This window comes from Colias philodice, chromosome 12, assembly GCF_061535455.1.
Source record: "Colias philodice isolate Cphi_HAF_F1 chromosome 12, ilColPhil1 Martin Lab GWU primary, whole genome shotgun sequence".
In the NCBI taxonomy this organism is placed as follows: Eukaryota; Metazoa; Arthropoda; class Insecta; order Lepidoptera; family Pieridae; genus Colias; species Colias philodice.
Window position 1 is genome coordinate 6,243,897 of NC_143097.1, and position 20,955 is coordinate 6,264,851.

General features: G+C 35.2%; 1 protein-coding gene across 1 annotated transcript in view; it reads left to right on the forward strand.

Annotated features, from left to right (window-relative positions):
• The window catches only part of Fife (regulating synaptic membrane exocytosis protein fife), a 40,396-nt gene that overhangs the window by 12,527 nt on the left and 6,914 nt on the right, over positions 1–20,955 (forward strand). Inside the window, exons 2-14 of the mRNA XM_089701562.1 lie at positions 2,438–2,552; positions 6,333–6,435; positions 7,478–7,631; positions 7,893–8,126; positions 9,605–9,765; positions 11,055–11,195; positions 11,604–11,854; positions 12,930–13,054; positions 14,351–14,513; positions 15,587–15,645; positions 18,615–18,805; positions 19,459–19,633; positions 20,775–20,928. Coding sequence (XP_089557688.1) covers positions 2,438–2,552; positions 6,333–6,435; positions 7,478–7,631; positions 7,893–8,126; positions 9,605–9,765; positions 11,055–11,195; positions 11,604–11,854; positions 12,930–13,054; positions 14,351–14,513; positions 15,587–15,645; positions 18,615–18,805; positions 19,459–19,633; positions 20,775–20,928 — 2,026 coding nt within the window. The remainder of the gene's footprint in view (positions 1–2,437; positions 2,553–6,332; positions 6,436–7,477; positions 7,632–7,892; positions 8,127–9,604; positions 9,766–11,054; positions 11,196–11,603; positions 11,855–12,929; positions 13,055–14,350; positions 14,514–15,586; positions 15,646–18,614; positions 18,806–19,458; positions 19,634–20,774; positions 20,929–20,955) is intronic.

Consider the following 20,955-nt stretch of genomic DNA (forward strand, 5'->3'; position numbering starts at 1 on the left):
TTTAAGCAAGTTTTAGTTACAAAGGCTTAATCATATTAATATAGCGATAGGCGTAAAGTGTTTATCAACAGTAATTAAGAGTTGTAATGTTAATATGGGATAAGGCAACAAGTGGGTCACAGGCAGTGCCTCCGGAGCCTCCCTCCCTCACCCTCTGTGAACGTCAGCGGGTCATGACCACGGATTGTTCATGACCTACTTTGCCGCAAAAATCATCTACGCAACCGTAACTACGAAATTAATATGGCGGATCAAATATTAATTGAACCCTTCAACATTCTTCTTTATGCCGAATTTTATTTTCATTATATTGAGAATTTTTTCAATCACAAAAAAAACAAATACTTTTTATTATGTTTAGAATTGAATTTCACAAATACCTGATATAATTAATCCAAAAGGGATTTTTTTATATATAATACCTAACTGAAATAAAATAAAATGAAAGTAAATAAGGATTTTCGTATTCCCCAAAGACCTACGTAAAATAGTTTATCTTACAATATTTGGGCAGCTTTTTTTTTCATAATTCAGACCATAAAAACGATTTTATGAAGCTTCACTCGAAGCGTATCAAATCGTATCGATAAGTTATTGTTCTCCAGATCACGTTTATATCGTGTTACATCTTTTGTCTCGCTAGAAATGAATCATAAAATATTATTATTACTTTTGAACAAAACTGTTGCTTTCATTCAATATAATTTGCGCTAATTAGGTAGATTTCATAAATCTAAAAACATAGCAATAACAACTAAGCTCTAATTTTGTATTTAACGACGACGCGACGATGACAATAGTTTAAGAATTTTATATGAATACCGCATATAAAATAGGGTTGCTTCTTTTATTTTTTTTGTTTACTGTTTAATAAAATTTTCTTGTAAATAATGCAAATTCAAATTCAAAAATTTCTTTGCATAGATATGAAGACTATTACGTGAACTGAAATTTCCTTCGATGCTCTTTATTCTCATTAAACTCAACCTGCAAACAATTTCGCAAAATCCACGTAATATAACAGCGCCTTAATACTCTCTGCAGAATATTTTTCGCTTGTTACATAGATTCTCGCATCATGGAACGGTAATATAATTGCAACAGTAAACTTCGTTATCAATTTACCCTCAGGCAAAGCGGTAGATACGAACGCGGTGGTTTTACTCGCAAAATTCAATAACAGAGAGTACATTGGGCCCTTGTGGTTGTCACTAGACTATACGTTTGTGAGGCTGTCTACGGCGCTTGTCATCTCCGTGATTCAATATTCACAAATCCATTGTATTCACTACAATAGATACAATTAAGCAAACAACCATCTGTTTCGGAGCTCATGCTGATTTCAAAAGATCGTTACAACCTCATGTTGACAGGTTATTATAATATCTACCCAGCCAGTCCTTTATGACTGAACTGAATTATGTAAACGTATTACACGTTTATCATTTATATCAAGAATATTAGAATCACATACATGATACGATCTACAAACGATACATCGCCTAGTTCCCCACAAAGAATTGTGTTAAATAAAAAACGTGGTTTATATGAGACCGTGTCAGTGCTTTGTATACAATCGTTTAAGCTTTCTGTTTGTCTTCATAAAGCGGCTTTTCAGATATGCACATAACACAAATCGCGTTGTGCGTTGCTGACGCTGTGGCCGCATAGAATATGCTCATAATCGCGAGCCAGGCCGTAGCAATAAAACGCTTACAGTTCAGTTTGGGAGACGACAATATTGATTTTCCCCCGACTGATGTACTTCGTTCTCCATCTGTTGCTCTACATGAAATTTACGACGATATTACCTTGTCTTTATTTTAGTATGACGAGTTATATCGCTGTAAGACACTTTTCAGGACACGAACTCTTGTATAAAATGTGCTTTATCATTACTAATTCGCCTTTTCGATACAAGGTCTTGTTTTTCACATCTTTTTGTAGCTCTTTACATGGTGTACTGTACTGTGTACATTGTAAAATATGTACTGTATTGTATATTAGTTATACACAAACATATTGAAAATTGAAAATTTCATTTTTCAAGTACCTAAACAAAGTTGTATTTATTAAGTTTTTTATAATAATAATATGTGTGATCCCGTATATTCCTCACATTAAAATATAACGATATCATAATAGCCAGATTCCAAAGATACGAAAGATACGATACAAAGATATGAGTATAATACCATGGACGAATATAATTTGTAATATGTACGTACTTATTGTACACTAAACAATTATGTTTTGAATATCTAATTAATTAATTGAATATACAACCACGCTTTGAAAAACAAATTTTATTATTTATTTTTACCCTTTTATCATTCTCATTCTTACCGTGATGTTTTTTTGACATGGTATACACAGCCTAAAAGCAAACCGCTTGCATTTGTTAAAACATATATTTAACTGGTGACAATTATTGCAGATGGTGGCGGCAGATGAAACGACAAACGCGGTTACAGGGCAAATAGACAATCCGGGCGCGTTCGGGAAACTGCGCCAAACTCTCTCGTCATCACTTCTCACAGCACAAGACAAAGGTGACACTATTTTATGTACATATTGTTCTGTGAATCGTACTTAATAATTTATCTATTAAATACGATTCAGAAGGATTCAGAGCACTTTTGGTATATTGTAAGAGCTTAATACTAAATGAAACTTTAAGCTAACAGTAAAAAATTGGCATGGCCACAGATTACTAAATAAATTGCTTTGGTATAACATTATTGTTATAAAACCTTTGTCCTAACAAAAGGTATGGAAAATATAGCTTTAAAGTAGAGTTCATATCTGTTATGGTCATTCAAGCATTTATAGAGAAAAAAGCTCTTCATTAAAATTCGAATAGTAATTTTTTGAATACGCAAATATGTAAAATAAAATTCCGAAAATATATGAATGACCAATTAAAGATTTACATAGATTGGGAGCCGTTTCAGATAAACAATTACACTTTTTGTATCTATTCATAAATTAAACATTTAATCCAGTGTTAAGGTCCCATAATAGATCTCCTTTAAAATATTATAACTATTATACCTAACAACTTTCATCCCACACATATTTCGATAATTACTAGTAATATGTACTCCATTTGGTTTTAATTAATTATTACTAAAACCGAAACATAATATTATTAAAGCAATAAGCTTTTACGCTGAAATTGGTATAATGGACTCGACTATTCCATTCGGTTCCAAATTAGTTGCAATGTAAAATATTAGAATTATATAAACGATAAAATAAATATGAGTACTCATGAGTATCTCATGCCCGTTAATTAATTAAATAAACATGTAATAAACATAAAAATTAACAAAAGTTGTTTCGAAAGTGAGGTTTTAATTAAAATTTATAATTTGCAAGCGGCTCATCCAACATGGTATCTTTCATCGTATGTTTAAATATCGAAGTTGTTGAAAAGTTAGGACAGACTTTACTGCTTATAATTTACATTCGTACATTGAATTATGAATAATTTTGAATGACAAAACTTAGTATAATCTTTTTGACCCCTTTTAGGGTCTTTGAAGGATTAATTTCCAATCTTAGTCATTGATGGTTTATGTTGCAAACAAATAATATGTTGTACGTTGTCAGTTTTCAGTCTTGTAAGTAACGTAAGATTTGTTCGAAAATAAAAGTACCTACTACCACTACTACCCTGACTGGGTCAACCCGGGCAGCGCCGGGAGGAGCGGCTAGTATATAATGAATTAAAACAAAAGTAAGCAATTAAAATCTCATTATTACTTGTTTTAAGTTGTTTTATACACAAAAAAGGTTTGATACAAAAATAATTAAAAAATCATAAAACAAACACAATGTTTGGAGAAGAACTTTTGTTTCAATGTGTATATCCCCTTAATTCCCAAACATAATTTCGCGTAGGAAGATATTATTAATTTACGTTGAACTCTGCTTCAATTATGAGCACTGTCTTATGTTACAATGTTTATTTAAGTCCAGGGAACACTGTATTTACATCCAGTTATGTATTTATTGTCACTCATATTTAATCACATAAGTCGTTTATGGAACCACTAGTTGCACCACGCAAAGGATGACACAATTTTTAAAGTGTATTTTTGTTTTTGTTTCAAAATGTAAGATATTTTTTATCTTAGTTTTAGCGACAGTACTCCTGCCAGGAAGTAACGTAAAAATAAGAAAAAAGTTGCATAAAACTGTAATTTTTACAATGAAAATGTGCCTATTTAGGTTTCATTAAACTCAATCTGAAAAAAGTCTTACTTCAATCTTGGTATATTTTTCAGTACAAGCTATTATATAACATTCCATTATTTTGTGATAGAGTTTATATGAACAAAAATTAAGATTTCAGATTACGCAATTAAATAAACATGAGCGAGTGATGCATAAACTCTAGTTAGAATAAGTTTCAAACAGATGTCAGACCTAATTTTGGCTTTAATCATAAGTCCTTGAAATAAGTAGGCGTAAGTAGAGGCTGTGGTAGACGTAACTTTCACATATATAAACTAGCAGGTTCTATAGATACTACAGACTACTATACAAACATCAGTGTTTATATAGTAAATATATAACTATTTGTGGTCGAACCCTTAAACCGCAAAGCCTCAGATGTTTGCAAATTTATAAAAGGTTTGTAAGCGTGTGAATGTGGATATCTTTAAACGATACATATTTAAAGAAAAAAATTCTTTCTTCTATGTAATAGTAATGAAAGACTTATTAGTTATTTCGACGTTGTTGTTGAATATACTGTTTTGAGATTGACGTAGTATTTAATCTAAAGTAATAATGGTATCCTATATACGAGATTAGTTCCACCCGTGGTTGAAGTTAGTTGTAGTTGTGCCATACTAAGGAAATTGTACAGCATCGTGAAACAAGGCAGAAATACGAGTACCTACGAATTTTCATACAAATAACCTCACACCGACTAGATATAGGTTCACTTAGTCTGTTTTCTTGTACATAATATAAAAGACCTAAGACATCGCATCGATCATTAATTCGATAAGCGAAGTAATTCAGTGTGTTCGTTTAATAAAAGATTATAGCTTATAAAATTCCCCGATCACAGGTGTTTTATTTATTCATAGACTTCTGAAATATTACTCGTCGTGCCCAAGAGTATTCTTAGCAACGCGGCAGAAAGTCGATATCGGTTTTAAGCTCCATCGGGTGGAATATATCACTGAATACCTCCTCGTAATCTCTCAGGCCTAAACATGTCGTATAACTATTTTTATCTTAAAATGTTACTTTTTCGTCGAATAGAATATTGTTCATTATAGGTAATGTATTTTCGTTGTTTTCTTATCTTGACATGTCTTTATAAGAGTGCTTAGTAGATCGACATTGTATTGCGCTCAATAAAAGATATATTTATATATTCTTTGATTCATTTAATGTTTGCTAAAGATATTATCTTGAAAATTTAAATGGAAATAAGATGGGAAAATACGCAAACGCAAAGAATCCAACCTTTACCTACATATGAAATATGTACCAATAGCAATATGTACAAATACCAATGATAACACGCTTTCATATAATAAACAAAAATTTGATTAAATAAATTTTTAGATAAAATAAATTTTAACCAAAAGTTCCTATAGCGTACTCTGAATAGTTAGCATTTATAATAAATCCAGCAAAGAACCTTCATGCCAGCCTAAAAAATTGGCGTATATAATATAAACGTTAGGCAAAAACGTAGAGTATTTGATGGGAGCTCAGTGAGGAATTTATGAACGTTTCTCAATATTCGAGCGAAATATCGTTGAGAGCTTCCCAGGGGCGCTGGCACGCATTCATTGTTAGTGGATTCCAGAAATGGAGTGGCTGAGTTGTCTCTCAACATATTTGAATTTACTCTATTCCACATAACTTCAACATTTTCCGGCGATTGTATTCGAATAGTTGCGTATTATACGTTTCAGTGTAATACTAGCGCAACTACACGAATTATGTTCATAAGTAAATTAATTTTAATGGATTCTCTTAATATTTAATATGCAACAATAATTTCAAACACGTTTTGGAAATACATAATATCGTCTGGCATATTTAGAAATAATAATCGCGTAAGTATGTAATTTTTTTACTTTACTAACTATAAGAAAATTTCTAAATGTAAGCTAAGCTAAGTAAAAAGTAGCCTTCAATGGAAGAATACTTTTCCAGTTCAAGCCATTTGAATGGGTAAAAAGCAGTCATAAGAATACATGACCTCACATTCATATGATAAATTAATGTAGGCATCACACGATTTGTTCTCAAATCACATAAATCATGCATTGTTTAAAATAATCTTTTATTTTTAGTAACGAAATTGGGACCTCGCACTGTTCTAACGGAGACTGTAGAACCGGCGCCGACTCCACCGCCTGCCCAGCCGCCTCCCCCACAACCCGCTAAGACTGAACGGTAAGTTTCATAATCCTCTATATTAACTCGAAAGCATTATGATGCTGCAAACTATTAGTCCCCCAACTGCAACTTTAGTCTAAGAATTATAATAAATTGCATTAATAGCGTAAGTGAGTAACATTCATTTATATGTAATCGTTTATTAACATTGGCAAATATATCTGGAGCGTAGAAACTAGTCCTTTCATTCCATTATTTATATCTGGAACATGTGTTCTCTGTCTGCAACGCCTATTGAAATTTCAATTTGATTTAAAATCATTATGTAACACAATTAATATTTCAGTTCGAACAATGGGCTAACAACTATGCCATTTTGTTATCGACTTGATTAATTGAATTGTTACAAACGTCGATAGAGTTGTCGCAAAACTTATGGTCGCTATTAATTCAATAACTGCTGAGTCATTGTGATACAATTATATTTGTATGAGCACAGCACACCATTCCTTTTACATTGTTTTAGGTAGGTACCTTTTTGTTTTGAAGAAGAAGTAATTTTTACGAAAAAGAAAGTAATTTTAGTTTCTATACCTTTACAGAACAAAAACAGAATAATAAATAAACAATACTTTTTCGTTATGATGAACGTAATTTAAACTTTCGTAAACTTTTATTTCAGACGTAACAAATGAACGGTATAAGTGAACGGAATTATAAATGATTTCCATTTGCAATCCTTTATTAAATTGTAACTTCTATCGAAGAAAATAATTTCCTTTACTAATAACTTTCATTACTTTAAGAGTTTCGCGGAAATAGCTTCGCTAACTTTATCCACAGCATCACATTTTTATTTTCTTTAAATAAAATCGGTTCTATCTTTGATGCAAACCCCAATTAATACAAACGATAGTTAAATAAAAGGAACCGCATTTTCTAGAACACTTAATATATTGCAATATATTCTTGTGGATTAATAAAATTATGAAATATGAGTACGTTTTACGTATTACTAGTTTACAAATTCTTCTACATTTATAACTTTTGTATACAAATAAGAACATATAATACTTGAACAATGACTATAAATATTTAGCGAGGCCGGCAAAGCTCCTTCGCGAGCCGGCGCGTGTCGAGTGTGCCTGAAAGCCTTGAAGCCAGGCGAAGTATTCCACATATGCAATGGCTGCCAGCACAGGGTGTGTGAGGACTGCTCTTCTTACTCCAAGCCGGCTGGCGATGATGAAGCAGTAAGTTTATTATTTAGGTCGTTTGTTTTTAAATTGATTAATGTAGCTGTTTGGTTGATAGTTATAAAGTTATTATTGCCCGATAAATAGTTTTATAAGTAAAGTATAGGAAATATTCCGCAGAAAATAAATTTTCTGCTCAGTAAAACATAACCGGCTCAAAAAAGTTGTTTATTTGTTTGATCGCAGAATGTACTTCGAACACAAATCTTTAGTAAACATGTATTCACTAAATAAACACTACAAACTTCGTCACAACAGAGTTCATGGCGATGTTCAGTATGCCGTCGCAAAGCCGGTCCTCGATTGCCGCCCGCAGCACAAGACAGCACGGATTCCCTTCTAGACGTGCCCGTACTAGAAGCTTTACAGCGGCGACACTCAGAAGCAAGGCTCGGTAGCGGTGGTAGTAGCAGTGGGCTTGCACCGCCTCGGTCACCAGAACTGAGGCGACATTCCGATGTGTCTCCCGCTTCCCTGAAGGAACTGGAAAAGGTAATGTTTACTAGGTCCGTAGCTATAGAGGCGTTATTGCGACGACACCGAAGCAAGGCTCGGTAGTAGTAGTGCACCGCCTCGGTCGCCATGTCTTTATGAAGTCATGGGGTTTAGAAATATACAGGGTGTAATCGTTAAGTGTGCACAGGCGATTATTCCGTAAATATTACAGATATCAAGAAACTTTAAACTGATATCGAAAGTACTTTAACTAATAAGTAAAATGGCCATAATAAATTTTTAAAAATAAAACGACAAATTCTCACTTCGAAAATCTGCTATGAATACAAAATGTATGGAAAATAAAATGTATGGGAGCGTTTAATGTCACATTTTTGGATATTTCTCGTTTTATTTAAAAAAATTTATCATGACCATTTTACTCATTAGGTTAAGTACTTTCGATATCAGTTTAAAGTTTTTTGATATCTGCAATGCAATAGTTACGGAATAATCGCTTGTGCACACTTATCGATTACACCCTGTATATCTAAAGTATAGCTAAAATTCACATATTTTATATTTAGGTTTGAACATTTTGTTTATTAGATGACATATTTTATAAATTCACTCATATAAGGGTAGGTAATTATTTGATTCTAAAAAGCAATGAAATTTAATTTAGTAGAATGGGTAATAACAATTTTGAAAATAGTAAAATAATTTGTACGCGAATATGACATGACAGTCTAATTTAATTTGTAGAATTCACAATGAAAATATTTCTATCAGAAAATTTTCATTAAAAGATATGAAATCTTTGCCCGTAAGATGAGAATAAGAAAAATGTAAAAGTGTCGTACGTCTTCCAAGTGCAGTTTTTGTCCCGAGCGACGCGGACGGGATCCTCGCTCAATTGTTTTTCCATTATTCATTGTTCACACAGCAATCACTTGATCACTTTGTTTTAGTGTTTTATTGAAAAAGAACAGACACTCGGGACCTCTTGTTTGATGTTAGTGTCGCTTAATTAATTGCAGCTCTTAGCTGAATTACAGAAACAACTATTGACTCATTTTTGCGCTCGCAAGGTTTGAGTAATATTCAATTTATTATTTCAACATTAAGTTATTATAAACTTCGTTAATATTTGAACGAAATTTCAGCTGTTATACAGAGAGATTGTATAACACGTAAATACTGAAATTAATTGATGTAAATAATAGCTATCTGGTTCAAAATAATTAACCGAATATTAAATATTTCCAGAGTGAATCTAGCTTTAATCAATAATTATTATAATTTTGCGAAATTCCCTGAGTAAATATTTGGTTCTATAAGAGATAATTTATTATTAAGTAATTTTCCTACACAAAATCTACTTTTATTTATTTTATTTATCATCTACAATATTGTGGCTTTCTCATCATCGTCTCTTATCTTAGCTACATACAAAACCCTAAAATAGAATTAGGTGTGTATCAATAATAATATAAACGAATATCCACGTTTAACCACGCTGCCCGTGGCGGCAGTTAAAGGGCGGCGGCAGCACCACCCCCATGGTGGAGTCGCGGCGGCCGAGCACGGTGTCGCCGCGGCGCCGCTCCGTGCGCTCGCCGCGGCAGCACTCGTGCGACGAGGAGCAGAAGGCGCACCAGCCGGTGTTGGCCGCGCCGCCGCCTATGTCGCGCAGGTATGTCGAAACGGGACACACACAAGTTTCAATAATTACACACACACACACACACAAGTTTGAATAAGGACACACACACAAGTTTGAATAAGGACACACACACAAGTTTGAATAAGGACACACACACAAGTTTGAATAAGCACACATATAGTTATACTCGGCTGGATATGTTCGATTTTTGTTATCTGTCAGAAATGGAAAATAATTATTTAATTATCTGTTGAATTTGTAACATTAACTACTTTTTATTAGTTGCATTAATTACTTTCAGGATAAACTATCGATATTCGATGCGTATGTTATTAACTATTATGTAGAACAGCTAAAGCTGTTACACAGTTACAGTGTATTAAAATGTCTATCCCTGTTTCCATTATCGTTATAGATATGAAGTGGTAAACAATGAAGGATCTTCACAAACAATTTGGACCTCTTCATCTTAAAGATTGGCAGAAGTGACAGTTTCTTTATACATATTTAAACTGCTAAAGTATCACATACAAAATGTATTTCAAATATTTTGCTTTCCTGTAAATTGCCTTTGATCTGGCCCTGGTAGCTTTAAGATAAGAACTCAAAGTAGCAAAATGTTTCTTTATATCAAAAGCGAACTCCGTAAGCAAACGTTCCGCCCTAATTATGAGATATCGATAAAGCTAGAAGATGCTATACGAAAGATAAGGAAAAAGATTTTTCGATAACGCTAACATTTTCTGTAAATAAAGTTAACGACTTAAATTCAGGACGGTCATAAAATTGGAGGGTCTTGCTCTACTTTCAAGTGAACACGGAAGAGCTTTTAATGGTGAATTACCTGCTACATAAACATTTTATAACGTGCTACCTGTAAAGCATAAGTACGATAATTCACAGCTAATTGACAGCTCTTTTAACTGTCTCTTCCCCTGTCAATCTGAAAAATATCTCTGGTATCTGGGACACTTGTAAATTTGGAAAAGTTGGGAAATTAAGGTTTCGGATAAATTAAAAAAAAATGTCTGTTCGCATTTGAGTTTGAATTTCATATAGCAAATTATTATATTGGATTTATCAATATTTTTTAGTAATAATTGCTGTTTTAGCTCCTCTATCAATGAATCAATTGTTTTCTCGCTACGATCTATTTTCAAAAGTACAATAAGCTATTAATTAAACATTAAAATCTGTCCAATTAATTACTTCTATTTGTATTTGGTTAAAAAAATTATTAACATAACTATACATGTTTCGTATTTTGATTGAAATTTATCTATCTAATGTATAAATTATTATTATTCCGTATAACCCAGAGCATCAGCAGTAGACGTAGTAGCGGCGGGCTCCCGGCGCGGCTCGTACCGCCCCGACACAGACGTCACCGACACCGCGCCGCAGATCAGCGGCCTTAGCGTGGACGAGGAGCGGCCTATACGGCGACGGGGAAGCCAACTGTAAGCTTTATACGCATTATAGCCTATAATATAGAGTTATAGAGATCAGCAGTAAACGTAGTGGCTACGGGATCCTGGCGCTATCAACAGTGATGTTAGCGACACAGACGGTACCGACACATACGTTACCTACTGACATAGAACGTCTATGTCAGTAACGTATGTGTCTGTCTTTACCAACATAGATGCTACCGACATATACATTAGCGACATAGAAGTTAGCGACACAGACGTTATTGACACAGACGTTATTGACACAGACATTATTGACATAGACGTTATCGAAAAAAAACGACACAGACATTTTTTTTATTTATAGAAAACATTTATAACCGTTTCCATAGTTTCGTTAAACTCTTTTCATAAATCACTGATTGAATTAGGTATATTTTCTAACTTCGACACTAGGCCCGATATAGCAGCGCTCCAACAACGAACGGGCGCTTTAAGCGCTATGGCTGCTTTAGCATCCCGAACGTCCGAACAAAGCGAAGCGGCAGCAGCGTCTGCAAGCGCTGCAGCCGCTGCAGCCGCTGCAGCAGCAGCTAGACAGATGTCAGTTGACGCAGAGGCGATAAAGATTGTTATACATGATGTTGATGATCGTACGCCACGGAGAGTCACTTTGCGACGGGACCCTAATGATAAGGGGCATCGATGTAAGTAAAATATTGTGATTTTAAGTATTATTTGTTGAAAACAGAATACAGTACATTTTATTAAGATATAAAAATATATAAAATATAGATTAACCATTTATTGAATTCTACTCATTTGAAAATGAGAATTTCAAAACATCAAAAATGTATTTTCATTCGTTTTTACCTCTGTCCTTTTTACAGCGACCTTTAAAACCCCTTTTCATACGATATTTGTTCTTTTTACGTATCCAGGACTTAAATGTTAATTGAAAAGAGAATTTACCGCGTGCGAGTGTGACTTGGCAAAGCATCGAAGCTCGTTTAATTTGTGCTTCACTAAGAATGGCATAAGAATAACTTGACATGCAAAAGTTTAAGAAAAACTCTTGAATGCGTCGCATATTCTTGAATGTATTTCCATTATATTCAATATGGTCTTAATATTTTATAACTTTATTTCGCTACATACAATATTGTGAAATTATCGTGAAAAAAAATGTCAGATGACAAATTTATTTAAATTTGCGTTTGATTTACTTTGTTATGAGCGAAATGGCAAGAGTCACCTCTAATCACTGAACCCTATATAACGAAGAGCTTTTGCAAGGCTATTTTAGTACGAGAGACATAAATTTATTTTACCACGCTTTATATTCTTTTGACCTTTATTTACCCATCTGTTTATAATGGAGTTTTAAACGTAATTTCACTATTATTTAAGATGTTATTTTGAAAATTGCAAATGCTATTTCACCTTTATCTTGGTCACATTTTTTATAATCAATTATTTTAAAGGGTTACTTTTTAGTGTACTTTTTAGGGTATTCCGTCAAAGTGTTCGTTGTTACTTATATGGAATCTAGTATTGTAAAGTTCATTACAAGTGTATAAAATATATATTTACTAGCGGTCCGCCCCGGCTTCGCCCGTGGTACCTACATGTTTAAACTATCCTATCTCTCAAGTTGGATCGAACTGTACATAGTGTGCGAATTTTATTATAATCGGTTAAGTGGTTTAGGAGTCCATTGAGGACAAACATTGTGACACGAGATTTATATATATTAAGATATACTCAAATATTACTAACTAGCCCGGGGTTTCGGCATGCGAGTGGTTGGCGGTAAGCCCGATGCAAGCGGGCGGCGCGAGGCCGTCATTGTGTGGACCGTGCCCGGTGGACCCGCTGACTTGGCGGGACTGCAGCAAGGGGATAAGGTAATTATTATATGAACTACTTATTATTTGTGTAATAAATGTTTCTTTTCTTTTTCCTTAGTAGCACATGACGCACGCCTACCTGTGGATATGTTCATGGGAAGTAGCCGGCGAACCACAAGCTTGTTTGCTCGATCATACATAAAATTGCTTTATCGTACCGTACCTTTCCCTATTTATTAAACATACATTTTATGATTAATGTTACGCTTTCACGCAGCTACAGACTACTGAACCGATTGTGTTGAAATTTGTAAAAGAGACGGACTTTGGATAGGATAAGTTACATTTAATATATTTATTACATTTTTTAATATTTACCAAAACAAAACTTCATGCGAGTAAAATATGGGATGGAAATTGTATGGCTAAGCTAAGCTAAGCCGCGGGTGGAATGTTCATAATTTATTTCTGGTTCATTTTTGTTTAAGCTAGAAACCGCAACAACGAACTTTATAATTTTAAAACTGTCTAACAATTTATCTGGACAAGCATTCGTTTAAGAGTTCACTTAAAGTTCCCAATTTATCTTTTACTTAATTATGTTCCCGTTAAAGTAAATAATAACGTTTTGTAAAGTAGTAAAGGTTTTATTTTAGTAATAAAAAATATCGAAATGTTTTAGAATTCTACCGAAACATCGATTATACAAATACACTTAAAATTAATTGAAGTAGGTACACAAATGCAATGATAATACCAATCATTATATTCTACCAATGATTAATTATTTCTAAAAAACATAATAAATAGTAATATACAAATAAGTTTAATGGATTTTATGATTTATGGCGCCTTGTCGTATAGAATTCCAATACCTACTCATTATTGTAAAACTCATTATTTCAACGAGGTCCAAATAAAGTGAAGGATACTGAGAACGCCTGTGTGTTTATTCATTAAATTTTATGGAGTGCACTAATTTTAAGGATTCTTTTTTTAAGTAACTAAGCCCTTTTCGATTTTAACGACCGTATCATTTAAATTGATACAGACCTAACGAGCAATTATTGAGCAAACACCATAGCCAAGTTATACACCATAAATAATTTTGGCGTATAGCCTTTTTATTTATTTATTATCAATCATTGCTAATAGACATTTCACCGCATCTATAGTAGGTCCTCGAATGGTGCAGAGTTTTTCTAACAGCGCAGTTTCGAGGAAGTATGCGCGGTGCTAGAACGCGGCGGTGATAGACAATAAGTTGTGTTTTTTATCCTAGAACGGTTCTAAGTATTATTCAACTGTCCTATAATTCTCATTTAACTCTACCTAGTAAAACCTATCATCTAGGTCCTGGAATGGTGCGGGGTATCGCTAACAGAGCGCAGTTTCGAGGAAGTATGCGCGGTGCTAGAGCGCGGGGGGGACACGGTGGAGCTGCTCGTGGAGCCCGCGCACCAGCTGGACGAGCCCGCGCCCGCCGCGCTGCAGCCTCACCACCATGCGTTATATGGTATGCTTGTTGAAAATACGAGATAAATGTGGCTTTTCGATATTTAATTTGGAAGATAATGTTGATAATGTGTATTTTTTATTATAATTCCTTCAATAAGTTTTGCAATTAACCTATAGAGGGTATAAATGATATACTTCTATTCGATACAATTAAATTGGAAGATATGCTACATAAATAGGTAGTCCGTGTTTTACAATTGATTATTTAGATGGCAATTCGCCTGGAGAATAATGTTGAGAGCAATCCATGTTTATAATCTTGGTCTTACATTTTGCAAAACACTTAGATTTAGAAGATGACATTGAAAATAATATTTGTTCATAATTTTGATTTGATTTTGTAGATAATTAACTTCGAAAAAAATATTGTTGATAATCCATGTTGTTATTCCAGTGCAGTTATATTTTATTAAACATGCTCTGAAGAACGGTGTCTGTGCAATCTTTAACAATGCACATTAGTGCAAAAAATAATTATTGTGATACTTAATTTTGAAGAGTCATAATTTAGGTTACAGCATTTATAACCTTTGCAGAAAAAATATTCATCTCCCGCAGTTATTACTGTGATTTATATTTTGCATTCTGAATAAGTATTTGTGAATGCTCTCTTAGTATTAGAATCTGTCCTGAGACACATCTGAAAAACATTCAATTGATCACAGGCTCATCAATTCTTTATAGGCTTATAGTATCATTAGGATAAGGACTAACGGCTTACTTTGTACATAGATTAGATCTAGCTATACGTTTTGCCAATAGAGTGCCGTAGCTTCAAGCCTAAACTGTTTTAATTGACTATATGCTCCCATCACAGTTCTAGAACGTTCATTAACTAAGTTATAAGATAGTTAACGTATCTATCGCATCTTCAAAGGAAGGAACCATTTTACTCGAAATTTAAGTATATTGGAATATTTTTATATTTATTAACTAAAGCTTAATGTGTGCTAGATTTTTAGTAATAGTATGTTTAAAGATTAATTTCAATATGAAATATGTTCCTGTGACCTTTGACGAAAAATACAGTGAAATAAGGCATTGAGAATAACAAGTTCGTTTGATCCACAGAGCCCGAAACGGACAAATCGCCGTCGTCGCCGACCCGACGGAAATTGCCGAAAACCCCGGTATAATACTCATACAGGCTTTAATTAATCGTGTTTTATATAACTTAATAATATAATATGTGTTGTGACGAGACGTTCCCTCATGAACTGTAGTGACGTCATTCGGTACCTCCTGCGCTTCCCTTCTCTTGTATTAATCTTTTAATAAACTGACTCATATATTGTTTAATCGAATAAGATTTAACCGTAACTGTGTAATAACTATCTCTACTGCTTATCTTTCTAATATATTACAGACTACCGTATAAGTTACCGTATCAGAAAAATATATGTTAATATAGATAATAATTAAGGAATTAAACATAACACTAAAGTTCATCACCATGTTATAATGCAAGTCTAAATAGCTTTTTATAATAAATAAACAGTTCATTTATTTTTCTGATATTTGTTGTTTGTGTTGTAAAAGTGTTGTTACCTACTTACTATTAGAACAAAGCGCAGGAGTCGGTAACCGCTGATCTGCTGTGATACTGTAGCACTAATTGCTCCTACATCTTCCACTCTATTTGTAAGAGAGTAACTGTTTCTATTTACGAATGTAAGTGTGAACCTGTTCGAATTTGTTAAATTTTACTATTTAGATAAAGACTATCTAAGTTTAGTTAAGACGTTTATCTAATTATACTTCACCGTTTGTTTGTTATTTATTGTTATTTGTTACCATTTGTTAATACCCGAGTGATGCGTGTGTGAAAAAATTCTACCTATAATTATTTTCAGATTTTTATTTTTTCTATCACCCCACCGATTTAATTTCGGCCCAACGCTAGAAGAACTTTTAGGGAACCATTGACAGTATAGGACCAATAAAAAAATATCAGTAAGTGTAGAGAAAAGCGCCAAGCGCAGTTATAGTGCTGATTAGTAGTGTAGGTTATATACGATCGAGTAATCGATTATTTACATAGGTAGTACGACGATGTAAATTCTAAAATACTTGCATAGATAAGCTAGATATCGTCGACGCTTAAAAGCTTTAACAGAACATAGTTACAACGACAATCGCTCACGAAAATACAACACCAAAAAAAAATGACAAGATAAAAAAGTGACAAAGTGATAAAGATGAGGATCCAGCGGATCAGAAGCGACAGAAAGGAAGGACCTCGCCGAGGTGAGCCAGTACTCAGTAGCCGCACCCGGGCCGATCCGCCGTCCCGTTTGTTCCGTCTTGCCGCACGTCGTGTACCTCGTCTTGCTGGGGGTCATTGCCGTCATGTCTTATAGCAGCATTATTTCCATCGTGCGAAAGTGATGGCACTACACGACAAGTAAAGTGTTGTCATTTTTCCACCCTGAAAATAATACCGCCTTAAGATATCACGGTAGGGGGCTGGTCTAGCGTAGTGTGATGCACACGTTGCGAGTGGCTCCTCGCTCGCAACTAGACAGTACTCAGTAGGCTTTGGACGGTGGCCGCTAGCGCACCAACCCCTTGAGCGACAGGCGCCCGCTTACTTCGTGATGTCCCACACAGTGTACATACTCGCGCTTCACTCGAATGCTCATTTGGATCTACTCATTGCGATGTGCATGATGTGCCGTGTGCCAATATGTGTTGTCGGCCGACGCCGAGTTCTAATTTCGAATGTGAATCGTCGACAAACGACGATCGTACCTTTCGATATTAACGCTCGATTTTACACAAAGTTAGCGAGCCGACACGAATGATGAAAAATGCGTGCTATTTGTATAACGATGCCAATAGATTATTGTGTGAATGTGAATAATCATGGAACTCGTTTAATGAAATATATGAATTCCATTCAGTACCAAAAAAATAAAGTCGATTGTAGTCAATAGCTGTACCCTTTTATGAAATTGTAGAGTCACATAGTTACATAGATTTCACGATACTTCTTTAGATGCTATACCGATGATGATTGTGGCATTAGATTTAAATGATAACAATAGATAAATTTTCAAAAACACAATGCGTCCATAAAACTTTATAAATTTCGGCTTATCAACCGTTCAGCATGATGAAGCTTGATGCATGGCGGACGAAAGCGTCAGATTTTATTCCTTACTTTGTATGGATAGCCTGCGCCCAAAGCATGATATTTTATTTAAAAATACAAGTTAATAATCGAATTATACTTACATATCTAACTCTGAATGATGACATGAATGCATTGCTCTGATCGCACGGATAGAGGCGAGAACGTCTCGTTGACAGATATTCGATAGCTGATGGTTTCTGCATGTTACGATTGAATGGCGCATCCTCCAGAGATAACCGTTCATTTAGATTTTCCTTTATTCCTTCAATTTAGTTTCATTTTGTCCCCTTCCATTATAATTAATTCCACCGAGATTTGTGATGATATCTAGCAGATTAAATTGAAATCCTGCCCTATAAACTAACACTAATATTCCTGCCCAGCAATCATTAGTAACATTGCAATTTTCCATAAAATGGTTTTATTTTTGAAATAATATCTGCTATTCAATAAATACATCTTTAAAACATAAGGGAAAATATTTTAAAACTTTTAATAAAAGACAGAGCAGAAGTTAGCTCCAATGCAATCCTTTTATAATTTCCACAAGATTTCCACGAAGAAGTTCGCCAACCGCGAGAAGTTACTTGTTGATGTTTATTACTGAACAGGAATATAAGTTTTAGTACCTACTCAAATTTTAACGACTTAATATGGGCACTAGAATTACGACTCTTGCTCCAATAGATATAAATGTTCATCCGGAAATTTACAAAATGTGACTGTCGATATAGTACGATTCTAACTTAATAGTGGCTAGGAAGTAACCTTTTCATCAATTTTAAATACAAACGTTGTTTAAATTAGATTAATTGGTTAGAATTAACAGCTTTGACAGAATTTGGCAATATGGCGCTCCTATTCTTATTTGTATCGCCTATTGCCTTTTTCCGAACCACTATGACTTTAGAATCGTACTATACGGTGTACCATACCACGTGTAACACAGTGTTATACACGTAGGAACAGGAGCGAGCGGAACGTGCCAGAGAGCGTCCGCCAGCGCGAGCCCAGTTGCAAGTGTGGTTCGAGTGCGATCTGCGCAAGCTGATCGTGCTGCTCATAGCCGCGGACGATCTGCCGCCGCGCGACCACACGCTCGGATACGGGGATGAGCCAGAAGCGTTCGCGAGGATACGGCTCTTACCGTCGCTGTAAATATGCTTTTTGAACGTATTTATTGTGTATCTAAATATTCTTGTTTCATAGTTTATTCTGTATCTAGATATAAGTAATTTACTTTGTAAAGCGCAAATACTCCTTTTTTCGGTCTGTGTAACAATCGCTATGGTATAAAATCACTGTTGTAGAATACATGTTGTACCTAATGCTTTTTGAAAATAAAAACTATTATCGATTTGCTAGATATTTCTAGAATAATTCACTCGCAATTATACCTAATCAAGTTTAATTATAACGATATGTATAATTTCTATTTATAGAATATATTTTTGCATCTACTACTTAACGGGTCAGAATATTCCAAGAAAACTTTCTTCTCGTACAAATCTGAGAAATTTATATTTAAATTAACATTTTGCTGCTCTTCACAGAAATATTGCATATTTATGTTTCTCTAGGTACCTTGACCTCATTCTACCCATCCCATTCATATAGAAGATAGCTTTGAGAAATTTACGAAATAATTAGGAACTATTAAAACAGCAAATTGCATTTTATAAATGAAGACATATTAACAAGCTACTAAACCTGTGAAACATTTATTGTTAAAAAGTTGAAATATTTACATCAATATACAACGACACATACATAAAATTCCTCAATAAAAACATTCCCATTTTCGTAGGGAAACCTGTCCACCCGTAGAAACGGACCCAGCGTCCGCATCATGCAGTCCAGTATGGAACGCCACGCTGAGCTTTGGTGGACTGACGGCAGATTTGTTGGCAGGAAGAGCTCTGGAACTGACGCTGTGGGATGCATGCCCGGGGATAGACCCAGTGCTCATTGGGGAGTGCACTGTAAGTGGTTATTTAGCTTTAGAGTACGTACGTGCGACCGCATCTTGCAGTCCAGTATGGAATGCCACGCTGAGCTTTGGTGGACTGACGGCAGATTTGTTGGCAGGAAGAGCTCTGGAACTGACGCTGTGGGATGCATGCCCGGGGATAGACCCAGTGCTCATTGGGGAGTGCACTGTAAGTGGTTATTTAGCTTTAGAGTACGTACGTGCGACCGCATCTTGCAGTCCAGTATGGAACGCCACGCTGAGCTTTGGTGGACTGACGGCAGATTTGTTGGCAGGAAGAGCTCTGGAACTGACGCTGTGGGATGCATGCCCGGGGATAGACCCAGTGCTCATTGGGGAGTGCACTGTAAGTGGTTATTTAGCTTTAGAGTACGTACGTGCGACCGCATCTTGCAGTCCAGTATGGAATGCCACGCTGAGCTTTGGTGGACTGACGGCAGATTTGTTGGCAGGAAGAGCTCTGGAACTGACGCTGTGGGATGCATGCCCGGGGATAGACCCAGTGCTCATTGGGGAGTGCACTGTAAGTGGTTATTTAGCTTTAGAGTACGTACGTGCGACCGCATCTTGCAGTCCAGTATGGAATGCCACGCTGAGCTTTGGTGGACTGACGGCAGATTTGTTGGCAGGAAGAGCTCTGGAACTGACGCTGTGGGATGCATGCCCGGGGATAGACCCAGTGCTCATTGGGGAGTGCACTGTAAGTGGTTATTTAGCTTTAGAGTACGTACGTACGACCGCATCTTGCAGTCCAGTATGGAATGCCACGCTGAGCTTTGGTGGTCTGACGGTAGACTTGTTGACGGGTCGAGCGCTCGAGATGACGCTGTGAGACGCCTGCCCGGATAGACCCCGTGCTTATTGGGGAGTGTACTGTTAGTGGTTTATTAATTCGTTGTATTTTAAGTAGTTTTATGACATTATAGAGGATTATTTTGTTTCGTGTGTTTGAAAAACTCATCAATAAATACCCTATACCACAGACTAATAATAATATACTACCTATACCAATAATAGTGTGTTATTTATTTGAATAATTATTTATCAGTTCATGATTGATAAATTATCAACTCATTTCCAAAACTATAAACATCCGAAAAATACTTAAAATTGCATATTGCCATCTCTCATAGATGGACCTAGAGAAAGCGTTCGCGGAAGAGCGCGCAGTGTGGTGGACGCTAGAAGAGCGCGGAACTCGCTCCGCCAACGCTTCGCCACGCTCGTCTCTATCGGGGGCGCGTGCTTTGCGGCGCGGGGACTTTGCGTCACAGCGATCTGTGTCTGGTGAGTTTTATATTTATAGAATTCTAG